Source organism: Corvus moneduloides, chromosome 7, assembly GCF_009650955.1.
Source record: "Corvus moneduloides isolate bCorMon1 chromosome 7, bCorMon1.pri, whole genome shotgun sequence".
Lineage (NCBI taxonomy): Eukaryota > Metazoa > Chordata > Aves > Passeriformes > Corvidae > Corvus > Corvus moneduloides.
Window position 1 is genome coordinate 37,503,660 of NC_045482.1, and position 13,260 is coordinate 37,516,919.

General features: G+C 46.9%; 1 protein-coding gene across 2 annotated transcripts in view; it reads left to right on the forward strand.

The window, feature by feature from the left end:
* Positions 1–13,260, forward strand: part of MBD5 (methyl-CpG binding domain protein 5) — a 109,350-nt gene that overhangs the window by 88,802 nt on the left and 7,288 nt on the right. For both annotated transcript variants that reach the window (XM_032115194.1, XM_032115195.1), the window contains 3 exons: positions 4,352–5,347; positions 6,564–6,796; positions 8,855–10,063. In XM_032115194.1, coding sequence (XP_031971085.1) covers positions 4,352–5,347; positions 6,564–6,796; positions 8,855–10,063 — 2,438 coding nt within the window. The remainder of the gene's footprint in view (positions 1–4,351; positions 5,348–6,563; positions 6,797–8,854; positions 10,064–13,260) is intronic.

The following is a 13,260-nucleotide window of genomic DNA, read 5'->3' on the forward strand; positions in this document are numbered from 1 at the left end:
CTGATTTTACAGACTTCTGTCATCCTATAAACAGTTCTGGGCTTTTTGCCCTTCCCCCAAAATTTTAGGGGCCAAGATTTCAGCTGCTTTGTTGTAAATGAGAAAAACCACTGTGATCATGGAGCGTGGTGCCACGGGCAGCACGGGGATTGTGGGCAGGTAAATATTACCCAGCAGAGCATGTTCCATGGGCATGGGGTGCTCCACACAAGGGCAGTGCAGGTTTTTAACTGGTTCTGCTGGGCTGAGGGGGATATTTTATTTATTGGCCCGTTTTTGGTGATTTCTGTGCTGTCTCAGGGCGCTGCAGGATCTCGATAAGCAGAACGAGTGACAGCAGCTTGTGCTTCACTGCTGAATTATGGTTTCTTTGGAATTGGAAGCGGTGTAATAAAGGAGATATCAGATAAAGATCTTAAATGTTTTCCATTCCAGGAAGAAAAGGAGGAATATAATTGTCAAAATGTGTAGCTCCTGGTTGTAAGTGTGCAGGTAAGGGATGGAATAGGGAGTTAAAGCAAGGACTCATTGGGATCTTTAAGGACTCTGAAGTCGTGTTTTCCATCAGCAATTTCACTGGGAAGTGAAGGCTCTGGGAATCACTAATTGAGCAATCTCCCCACTAATGCAAACTGCGAGGTTTTATCTCTAAGTTGTTATTAACTCCAATTTCCCCCTGGTGCTGCGGCAGCGCCGGGAGACCTCGGGCGTGGCTGGGTGACCTGGTGGTGGCTGGGGTGTCACAGCTCCTTTGAGCTGTGGTAGTAATTAAAATATCTGAGTGATCTTCTGTGCTTCCACACCCTCCTGATCTCAGGGTCAGGAATGCAGGGAAACTCTCTCCACTCACACATTGGAGAGAATCCTGCAGAGTCCTTCTGCCTGGAATTTCACCGGGAGAGAATGGAGGTGGTGGAATTGAGTGAGGAATTCAGGAGAGATGGGAGATTCCAACAAGGGTTTCCAAAACTTGCAAGGTTCTAAGTTAGAAAAGCAGCCAAGAAAATGTCCAATGTACAACAAAGCTGGCTGTGGTTTTAATGGGTATGCAGAGAGGTGATTTACAAGGGCCTGGAGTGACAGGACAATGGGAATGGCTTCCCACTGCGAGAGGGCAGGGAGAGATGGGATTTTGGGAAGGGATTCCTGGCTGGGAGGGTGGGGAGGCCCTGGCACGGGGTGCCCAGAGAAGCTGTGGCTGCCCCTGGATCCCTAGAAGCATCCAAGGCCAGGTTGGATGGGGCTTGGAGCAGCCTGGGATAGTGGGAGGTGTCCCATGGCAGGGGGTGGCACTGGAGAGTCCTAAAATCCCTTCCAACCCAAACCAGTGTGGGATTCTCTGAAAAGCAAGAACTGAGAAAGTGGAACCTGTACCATTTATTTGTGCTCAGTTCTAAAAATGTTTCAGGTGTTAATGGCTAATGAGCAAGTTCTGCACTTTGCTGAGTGCTTCATGCACCTGTTTTAGTGACTATTTTTATTCCACAAATTCCAGCACTGTATCTTTGAGACTATTTAAATCCTGGGATGTGTAATGGAGAGTTTCTTACAGGGAAAAGAGTTGTAAAATAGCGCTGGCAATAAATATCCTTATCTAATTGGTGTGCTCTAAGTGCAATCCTTTAGGAAAATGCATCTGTAGTTAGGAAGGACAATTCTGAGATATTAATGATGAATATCTCCCACTCTGATTTCTTTAAGTGAGTCTTCTCAAACACAAACTGATTCCATAATACCCATTTATTTGATTGTCTTTGCTTAAGAACACCTGTCCAGCAATGCTTTAAAAAAAGGAGCACAGCTAAAATCCACACAGGAAAATGAACCTGCTCTCGAAAGAAAACAGAATTTAAAATGCTCATAAATAAAACCAGTAATAATTTTAAAAGTGGATATCCTATTTATTTGCTCCCAAAACATTTCTTTGACCCTCTAAGAGAACAACAGATCTGCTTTTTCTGCCTTTGGGATATTTCTTCTTTTCGCTGCGTTGCAAAGAGTTCATTCTTCTCAACAAGTGGCAGAAGAACCTTTGGCAGAGTCTGTGGCTGCAGGAGCTGGGTTTGGCCTGGGCTTTTAGGGCTTTTAGTCTGACTCCTTCATCTTTTTTCATTCTATTTTACCCTTAAGAGCTCCTGTACTCTGATTATTTACTGAGCTCACTTGGGTTTCCAGGCTCCAAAATACCACATTTTTATGGAACTGGGAATCAAAGTTGGGATTTCCTTTTGACGCTCAACTCCTGTTTGTATTTCGCATCCAAAACCTTCTCAAGTGTCATCATGGAGCCTGGGAGTGGTCACAGCAAACCCTTGGGTGGTGGAGTTTTGGGGTGTTGGGATCATTCTGTCCTTTGGTCTGGGGCCAGACATTGAGAAGCTCTCTCAGCTCCATATTCCAGTGCAGGTGGCTGTGCATGGATGTCTTCACCTGGAATATTGACTTGTTGGGGTGGTGTTTTGATCCAGAAATGATGTTCTGGCACTCTGGTGCCAGAGAGGAATTGGTCCCCAAATGCAGCTGTAAATACACCCAATCCAGGACTTTTCCAGCCCAATTCCTACTGTGTCATGTTGGACAGAGGCTGGAGGGGAATATTTGTCTGGTTTTTCTCTTCCTGCTGAAGTCTGGCTGCTCATCCCCTCTTTGACTCCCAGCTTCTCCAGTCTGGATTGAAATAAGGACACATTTTCTGTCTCCTACTCAGCATCCATCAAGACATTTTTTTTCCCTTGGGAGCAATTAATTAATTACTTAATTAATCTGGAGAAAGGTGTTGAATGCATTTTGGCCCTCTCAGAAGCTGTGGGTGGTGGGGGTGAGAAAACAGAGCCATCTCTCCCCAAAACCTGGCAGCAATTTTCCAACTTTGAGATTTGCTGCCCAGCAAATCCTCTTCCATGGGGTCATTTACCTGAGCAGAATGGACAACAGGAGCAGAAATAAATTACAAACAGAGATGAGGTCCACTGGAAAATACCCAAACTAGGTTTGATACTCAGGAGAACTCTCTAAATAGAATTATTCCCTCATGCCTGAATTAAAAATCTCTCCATGTGCTCCTTAACACATCCAATGGAGAGTGGTACAGCTGATTCTTCCATTGGGAATGTCTTAAATCTTTGGGTTGGTCTTTGGGACTTTCCATGATTTTTAAATCCTCGGAGCATTAGTTCTAAACACTGATTTTATTTTGAAAAATAAATAAATAAAATTTGCTTTTTGAGAGCAAGAAGGTTTTTGACCCACTTACCCAGAGTAGGATTTCCTCTGCTCCACGATTGCACTTTGGTCTCACCTTTTGTTACTTTATTATTCAATTTCTGCTCTGAAACATGATAATGGCACTGGGAGAGAGGGCTGAGCTTTGTTCTCTTGAGTTCAGGGCCGTGCAGAGTGTTCTGTGTTCAGTTTGTACCTTTTGGAGTTGTCACGACATTACAGCACTTCCAGAATGGTGTTTTTAGTTTAAAATGGTGTAAAGGTTTGGCTCAGTTCTTATTGAGTGTGGTTGCAAATCCCTTTTTAAAGAGTATTTGTTGAGGAAAAATGGGAATTGTTATTTTGTGATCATTGGTGCCTTTCAGTCTCTCATCCTGTGAGCTATAGGAGTGATCACTGTCAATTCAAGACTGCCTTAAATAAAAAATAATAATAATTTACATTTTAGCTTTGGTAAAGGGATATAAAGATACCCAAATAAACATTGTTACTCTTTCTTTGTAGCCGTCTCCTGGTAAATTTACCCAGTTGCTCTCCCTTTTCATCCCAAGTGATGGATTTTACACCACCCCAGTTTGCATTTTTCCTTTACAAATTGTGAATTCCCACTGACCTGGAACAATCTCATCCTGCCATGTATTTTTTAATTCAGTAGTCCAAAATAATGCCTTAAATAATAATTTAAAATCCAAAACCCCGTGAATGAATTAAAACTGGAAGTGGATCATGGACTCAGTCTTTCACCCAGCATCATTCCTGTGATCCTTCTTCCTAGTAGTTAATTCCAGCCTGGTCCATGACTATTAAGTTAGGTTGGTTTTGGGTTTATGCTGATGAAAATCTGTGATTATGTGTGAATTAAATGCTGTTATATCCCCTCTCCAAGAACTTTAAGGGAGGTACAAGCGCACAATTCCATAATCTCTGATGGGCCGTGGCACGGAGCATCCCAAGCAGCTCATGGCAGATCCATTCCTGTTTTTAAAGCATTCCAGTGTGGATTCCCCAGCCCCTTTTCCCAGGCTGTGGGTGTCCTGTGGCTGGTTGGGCTGAGCCTGGTGCCGTGTGCCCCTGGTGGTGTGTCCCAACAGGCAGCACCCCGTTAATATTCCTGCTTTTCGCATTCCAGGGGGTTCGGGACCGTCGTCATCGATAGCCATCGCCGGCACCAGCCAAGCTGCCATCACCAAGACCACATCTGTGCTCCAGGATGGTGTCATTGTCACCACTGCAGCTGGGACCCCTCTGCAGCAGGGCCAGCTGCCCATGGGGGGTGAGTTCCCCTTCGCTGGCCACGAACACTCGCTCCACTTCCCGCAGAACAGCTCTTCAAACAACAATCTGCCACATCCTCTGAATCAGAACCTCCTCAATTCCCTGCCTCTCTCTCTGCCGGTGAATCAGCAACATCTCCTAAACCAGAATCTCTTAAATATCCTCCAGCCTTCAGCAGGAGAAGGCAAGTCTGAGGTCAACCTCAACCCTTTAGGTTTTCTGAACCCGAATGTCAATGCTGCTTTAGCGTTCCTCTCCGGTGACATGGACGGGCAGGTTCTGCAGCCCGTGCACTTCCAGCTGCTGGCAGCGCTGCTCCAGAACCAGGCCCAGGCAGCTGCCATGCTCCCCGTGCCATCCTTCAACGTGACCATCTCCGACCTGCTGCAGCAGCAGAACCCCCCCGTGCCCTCGGTCACGCAGCTGCCGGCCCCCCCCGAGCCCCTGCCCGACAGCAGCAGGGTGGAGAGCCTCCTGTCCAACCCCATTCCCAGCTTTCCGGGCGCCGACCCCGCTTCCAACCCCCTGCTCCTGCCCGCCGCCTCCGGGGCCTCGGCGCTCATGGCCCTGAACCCCCAGCTGGTGGGGGGTGTCCTGAGCTCCGGCAGCCATCCCGAGGTGTCCATAGCCACCTCCTCCCAGGCCACCACCACCACCACCACCACGTCCTCGGCGGTGGCAGCGCTGTCGGTGTCGGCCCTGGGCGGGGGCACGGCCGTGGTGTCCATGGCAGAGACCCTGCTGAACATCTCCAGTGGCGCCGGGAGCGCGCCGGCGGCGCCGCCTAAGCTCAACAGTAACTCTGCGGTGCCACAGCTCCTTAACCCTCTGCTGGGGACAGGCCTGCTCGGTAAGTTCAGCTTCTTGGAAAAAATCAAACCTGAGCACGGTCGGGGAGGGAGAGTTTCACATTCTGGTTTTCAATTTGTAAAAATTCCACTTCCTCTTCCTTTTTTGCTTTGTGTTGTTGCAGCTTGTTCGTTGAGAAAACCTCGCTGTTCTTGTGAGAAATGTCAAGCACGCTCTATTTTCATTCCTTAACGTTTAATATTGATCTTGGAAATTATTAATTCTGCCACCTAGACTTACTAAATCCACCAGAAAATCGTGGGAGCAATTGGATTTATCTCAGTGTTCAAGGAGTAGCAGCCCAGCAGCATCCCTGGGTCACCTGTGGGTGCCTGTGGCAGCACAGGGTTAGTGGGAGTAGTTGTGCTGGAGATGACAAACGACCAAGATCCCAAAACAAGTGATGAAAAACCACTTAAACAAAGTTTTTTCCTCCTGGGCGATGATTTTGTGGTTATTTTTACCAGAAACATATAATAGAGTAGGTACTCCTGTTTGTAATCTAATCCTAGTAGGAATTAAATAATAATTAAATAATACCTCACCCTGACGTTCTAAATGGCTACAGTGAACTCAACCTACTTGGCATTTTCCATACAAAATACAACTAACCAGTGATTCCGCAAATGGAAATTTTCAGGAAAACGTGGAATTTTAATTTGAAAAAAGAAGCAAACTAGGAAATGGATGTATTTTAAGCTTTATTATTTCATAAAGTCAGGTTCGACAGTGTGTTTGGTTTTTTTAGCGCTAAAATGTTGATTTGAAGTGAAATTTTCATGTAGTAGAAAATGTTAATTCAACTTTTATTCTAGAATGTAAAAAAATAGTTGTTTTAGAGTGTTGTGTGACATGGCTGAGCCAAAAACCCTTTTCTCCTTCTCAGCTGGTGAAAAACCCATTTTGTTGGGGGTTTAAATGATTGTCTCCCTTCCTCATCCCCCTCACCACACCAGCACTGTTGAACTGAGATTCCAAGGCCTGGAATTCCACAGAGGCTCCTCCTGCCATTCCTGGCTGTTCCAGGAGTCCTGTCAGGAGAGGTGACACAAAAGACCCAACGGTGGAGAAATAAAGAGTAGGAGAAGCACCCCTTGAGCCCCATTCCAGAGGATGGCGGGGAGCAGGGCTGTTTTCCAGAGGTTTTCCTGGCAGTCAGTTCAATGGGAGTGCAGGGAACTGCTGCTGAGTGGGGTTTGCCTGTGCTTGCATTGCAGGGGAGATGTCATCTCTGAACACTACTCTGAACAACCATCAGCTCAGCCATCTCCAGTCGCTCCTCAACAACAATCAGATGTTTCCTTCAAATCAGCAGCAGCAGCAGCAGCAGCAGCAGCAGCAGCACCTTCTCCAGGGCTACCAGAACGTGCAGGGCTTTCAAGGCCAGCCCCAAATTCCTGGCCCAGCCAACAACCCAAACCCCATGGCGTGTCTGTTCCAGAATTTCCAGGTAGAAAAGAAAATGAAATCAATATTCAAACAAGTGTGCAGCTCTCAGGAGGTAAAATTCCATCCTCCAGAGTTTGGGTTTCTTTGCTGATTAAGACAATACTATTTATGTAATTACATGGATGCTGTATACAATATATTCTTTCAGTAGCTCATGGATTTTGCAAGTCAGGAACATCTGTTATTGAAATGTTATTCCTTTCTCCTTAGGAATTGGGTTTAGTTCCTTTGGAAGGAGTTATGCTGCATGTATTGAAAAGAAGTTCCTCTGTGTGCTGACAATCACTATAGAATTTTAGCAAAACTCTTTTCCATCCCACAGAAATGATCCTAAATTCCCATTTAGCCCATTGTAATAATTCAGCAGTGAGAAAGAAATACTGATAGCGCTTTGCAGGAATTAGAAACTTCATAAGTTGTTATAAGTGCCTGTGTGCAGCAGTCCTCTTGTATTCCCACTGAAATGGGATGGAAGAGCTGGGATGGGGAGTGTACAGCCTGAAAAAACAGGGATTGGAGTGAATAAACAATGACAAACTGGGCAAAAATACTTCCCTGCTCTCCACATGACAGAGAGTTATTCCTAATGCAGGTTGGGTATCGAGTTAACACAGCAAAAATCGGTGACAAACCCGGAGTGCAAAGAGGGATTTGTTGTTCCTCGGTATTGCTGCAGAAGTGCAGGTGTGAGGAGGGCACTGCAGGTGGGGCCAGGCAGTGCTTTCACTTTTCCAGGAGGAAAAAGGAGCTGTGGAGAAGTTTGCCTGGAAAATCTCAGTTCTCTGCCTGTTCCCTCTCTTGTAGGAATTTTGGTCGCTTTAGCCCAGTATTTTTTTATGTCACATTCCCAGTTCTATAAATAGTCACAGTAAGCAGTTAAAGGGCTTTTGGAATATTTTCCCCTTGGTTTTCACAGTTTTTGTTGTAGGGATCTTGTTGGCATCGTGTTCCGTGCCTGTGGATGCAACAAGGAACAGGAAAAGCTCGGGTGGTTGAATCTGGAGGTGCCAGTTTGCTGTGGCAGGGCCTGGCTCAGAGCACAGGGATGCAGGTGTGGGATATGGGGGACTGCAGTCCATGAGATCCCGTGGGAGAGGCACGCAGCAAAGGGGAAAATAGGAATGTTGACCAATTCCAAAAGCACAGTGATGACATTCAGGAGTCCATTGAGGAGCACACAAAGAGGGCAGAAGAAATAGTGGGGTCTGGGAAGGAAAGAAAGAGAATAGGTGAGAGCAGAACTCAGAGGTTGTAGGGTCTTCTCTGGAGATTCAAACCCCACCTGGATGTGATCCTGTGCTCCAGCAGGAGGTTGGATTAGATCTTCTCATCTGGAGAAGAGAAGGCTCCTGGGAGACCTCACAGCAACTTGGAGTGTCTGAAGGGGCTGTGGGGAGGCTGGAGAGGGACTGGAGTGGCAGGACAAGGAGGGATGGGTTCAAACTGAAAGGGAGGAAATTTAGGTGGGATATTGGGAAGGAATTCCTGGCTGGGAGGGTGGGCAGGCCCTGGCACAGGGTGCCCAGAGCAGCTGTGGCTGGCCCTGGATCCCTGGCAGTGTCCAAGGCCAGGCTGGACAGGGCTTGGAGCAGCCTGGGACAGTGGGAGGTGTCCCTGCCTGTGGCAGGGGATGGCACTGGATGGGATTTAAGGTCCCTTCCAGCCCCAACCATCCTGTGGCTCTGTATCAGAAATACTGACCTTGGTGCAGTTGTGTAGGACTTGAGAGAAAACAGGAGCCTGCTGTGCCTCAGTCGGAAGAGGGAATTCCTGACAGGCTCTGGAAGAGGTGACAGTGTTGTCCCAGCAGTGCATGGGAGGTTGTGTCATGTCATGCAAGGCGTCCACTTGGATTCACGAGGCAAAGTCTAAGACAGTGGTTTTGTTTTCCTCTGAATTAGGCTTTTAATTTTCTCTCTACCTTGTTCAGCATGAAAATCTGTAACAGATGTATGACTAAAAGAAACGTGCTGTAGTGAATAATCACAGTTTGTCTGCTGAAATCCAACTTGAGTTCAAACAGCTATTCCCATCTTCTCCTCTCCTCTCTTCTCCCCAGGTGAGGATGCAGGAAGACGCCGCTGTCCTAAACAAAAGAATGATCAACCAGATGGGAATGGCGCCAGTTCCTGAGAGCTCCAACACTCTCCTTCCTCCCTTCCAGGAGCCCCCCTGTGATCTGCAGCAGAGACCTGACCCATCCCTGGCCCAGCAGGCCAAGGAGAACCCCAACGCCGCCGCGGCCGCGGGCGACGCCTCGGTGGACGCCATCTACAAGGCGGTGGTGGACGCTGCCAGCAAGGGGGTGCCGGTGGTCATCACCACCGCCGGCTCCAGCTCCACGCAGCCGAGCCCCATCCCCGCCCTGAGTGCCATGAGTGCCTTCACAGCCTCCATCGGGGACCCCCTGAACCTCTCCAGCGCCGTCAGCGCCGTCATCCACGGCCGCAGCGCCGCTGCCGAGCACGAGGGGCGCGCGCGGAACGCCCGGGGCACGCGGGTCCTGAAGAACTCGGAGCACGGCAAGAGTTCCAGTGAAGGGGATGGGTACGAGTATTACAAATCAGCCACTTGTAACACGCCCAAAAAGCAGTGGGAAGGGGAGCAGAGCCCCGTGGGGGAGATAAACAGGTGGAAATGTGAGGAGTTCCTGGAGCACTCCGCCCATGTCCACAGCAGCCCGTGCCACGAGAGGCCCAACAACATCTCCACGCTGCCGCTGCTGCAGGGGGAGCAGCACCAGGCCCTGCTGGCACAGCGGAACTGTCAGAGCGAGAAAATGCTGGAGGAGAATTTCAGGTATAACAATTACAAAAGAACTATGATGAGTTTCAAGGAAAGACTGGAGAACACTGTGGAACGATGTGCACACATCAACGGGAACCGCCCGCAGCAGAACAGGGGCTTCGGAGAGTTGCTCAACACTTCCAAACAAGACCTGATCCTGGAAGAGCAATCTCCCAGTTCCTCCAATAGCTTGGAAAGTTCCTTAGTGAAAGACTACATCCATTACAATGGAGATTTTAATGCCAAAAGCATTAACGGGTGTGTGCCCAGCCCCTCGGATGCTAAGAGCATCAGCAGCGAGGAGGACCTGCGGAACCCCGACTCCCCCTCGTCCCACGAGCTCATCCACTACAGGCCGAGGACGTTTAACGTGGGCGACTTGGTCTGGGGCCAGATCAAAGGACTGACTGCCTGGCCTGGCAAACTTGGCAGAGAAGAAGAGGTTCACAATTCATGTCAACAGAACGCTGAGGAGGGGAAGGTATATTTATATCTCTATGCACATCTCTCTCTCTTTCTCTCTCCCCCCACGGGCACGCAAATGGTTGTCAAAATTTTGTCTTCTTTATTTTATCTTTGTCTCTTCTTTTAGCACCACAAATGGATTTTGTTCATAGCTGTAGCTTGTAGGGCTGAATTTCCCCTTAATTTCCTGAGAAACCTCTGCCAGGGCCATGAGACAGGTTAGATCTGGGTTTTGTTAAATGATTTCTTGGTGTTAACAAAAAATTGTTCTCACTTCCGTGGTGTGTTCAGACAAATTCCTGCCTGTGTCCAAAGCATCTGATATGGAAATACCTGAAAGTGTTGAAACTGCAAAAAGGAGAAGTGGCCTAATCAGACTGAGGAATCTGTAATGAGTGAAATCTCGCTGATTGACACACACTCCTCACAGGAAATGCACACACATTTCCAACTTTAAAGGAGGTTCTGATCATCATTTAGTAATAAGGAAAGTGTTCCAATTTGCTCTTTCATACTGAAATCCTTTTTTTTGTGTCAACAAATCATGTGCTTGTTGGGGAACGTACAGGAAATGCAGTTATCAAGGAGTTACTGGTTATTTTACTATGAAAATTTTCCCAAATCTGGTCTCCACTACTTGTGTAACATCATATCTTTGTAGTTCTCATAAAATGCCTCACATCTCCCACCTATAAATATTTTCAAGTGCCATTCTACAAAATGCAAATGTGAAAAATGCATAAGCAGAAAGGAGAGATTTAAGGAAATACGGGTTTGTCAGGGACACAAAGAAATCAAATCACTTAAAATGAGGAGAGTGGGTTGGACCAAAGTGCTCCTTTTCCCAAAATTCAGCCAAGAGCAGTTATCCAGAGGAGACAGGGGATGAGCAGCTCATCCCATCACCCCCTGCCATGGGCAGGGACACCTCCCACTGTCCCAGGCTGCTCCAAGCCCCATCCAGCCTGGCCTTGGACACTGCCAGGGATCCAGGGGCAGCCACAGCTGCTCTGGGAATCTGCCAGTCCCTCCCCACTGGAGCTGTAAATCCTGGATGCTGTTGGGCCACAGTGGTTTCACCCCTGGAGCAGGAGAACTTCAGTCTCCCTTGGCAGGTGAAAGTGCTGAATGTTCCAGAGCTTTCCACGGTTTAATCCATCCCAGCCCAAACCAGGACAATGTCTCAGAGCCCATCCCTTAGGAAGCTCAGATCCCCAAGTTACACATCAGGTTAGGAAGTGGAGGCACAGGAGAAGATCACAAACTTGTAGGGATGAAACGAAACAGGAAGAATTCCATGTCCAGTATCCCTGTCTGTGGGAGTCAGGAACACAGGAACAGCATTGCCATCCCCAGTGTGCTTTGATGGATTAACTTCAGAACCTGGGTGTCCAAATCTCCTGAATGTTAAACAGAATTGAAGGGTTTCTTTTTTAGAACTTGTGCAAAGAGGGGAATTTTCTTATTGCATTCCTGAGCAATTTCATGTTTCCTCCCTAATTTGTGGGTACCAGAACGTGCTGCTGGTCTTGTGCAAACCTCCTTTATTGTGGTGGGGTTTCTGTGCGTTGTGTGGGAGTTGTGTGATCTTAAATGCAGGGGCACCAATTTTAGTGTGTACAGAAGCACAAAAAACAGGGAAGCAGATCCTTGGAATGCTTTCATCAAGGTGGAGACCAGTCCACGTTCTCCATGAGGAAGTCCCACATCATGGATCACGTCTGGCATCAGACCACCTTTAATTAATCATTTTAAATTTAGAAATAGGAGAAGTGTGTCTAATTCCTTCATCAAGCAGTGCAGAGTGAACGCCCATTCCAGAGGGCAGGAGCTGAGGGTGAAAGGAGGGATCCACAGGGAAAAATCCACACCAAACCAGAAGAAAAAACCTGGAAACCACAAAGAAACAACCTTGGAAACCACAAAGAAACAACCTTGAAAACCAAATGTTCTTCAGGAATTCTGCACCAGTCCATGGGGGAGTGACCTGCAGCGCTTGGGAAAATTTCCTTTTCCCTGGAGCTTCCTGAAAACATCTTTTAAAGTCTCTGTGTAACCAAATGTAACCCTCCTGTGTTGTGACATGAATTTGCTGTTGGGATTTGTACATTCTCTGGTCTTTATGCATTATTTGATTTTTGTTTCCATTTAAAAGATTTTGAGCACTCAGGTATTTAATGGAATAATGGGTCTGTGTGGAGGATCCAGACAGGAGAAGGAGGAATACTGCACCTTCCTTCCCTTGGTTTTTGGCTACTGGAAATTAGAGGAGCCCAAGGAAGTGCAGCAGAAATGACTGAGAAGAAGAGGAACAAGCCTGAGTCTAACCCCAAACCAGAGGAGTTGTATTTCATTAAGCAATTAATTTGACTATTATCCATATTAATCACCTAAACAGGTTTTGAGAGCAGCCAAAGATTTTGTGGGAGCTTTCCATGGTGAATTTTAACAGGGCAAATCCTGCTCTCAGTGTGACTTTCCATGGGTTAAACTGGCCTGGTTCAACTGGGCTGTTCTGGTTCTGCAGGTAAAACAGGGAGGATTTCTCCCTTCTCTGTGTGTGATTTGGTGTGCAGTGGCCTGTTGATACTGATGATATTATTAATTGTTATTTCTGTTAGAGTTGCTGTCCATCCCCTGTTTTGTAGCAATTTGATACTTCTTCCCAAAAAAAAGTGGTTTTTAATGTATAACCATCACAGAATGCCGATAATGAAGATATTTTGTTACTTTAAGAGGTCCTTTGTTACCCAAACACAGTATTAACTCTTGATAACATGATTTACGTGGAACTTTGCTGTTTCTCTCCTGGCAGCCCTTGCCAGTTTGTTCCTTAGTTACACATTTCTATCATGGATAGGCACAATTCCTTTCTTCTCATCTTTGTCCTTAGAAAAGCTCCCCAGGTTTTCAGTTTCTTCTGTGTGCATTTGTATTCTGCCAAGCTCCAATGAGGGGAGGAATTATTGGAAGTATTTGCATCGAAAGTGAGCACAGTTTTAAGGGGAAAACTCTACAATTTGTGGCATAATTGAATTTATTTCATGAAAATTGAAATCTCAGCTCCCCATGTGCAGATTTCTCCATTAAAGACTCCTGGAAGTGCCTGGATCAGCACATTCCCAATTTCTTTAGCACAGGTGTGACTTCCAAGACATTGAAATTTGGTCTAAACGTGTGATTTTGGGCCTTATTTCAAGAGATTTTGGCAGC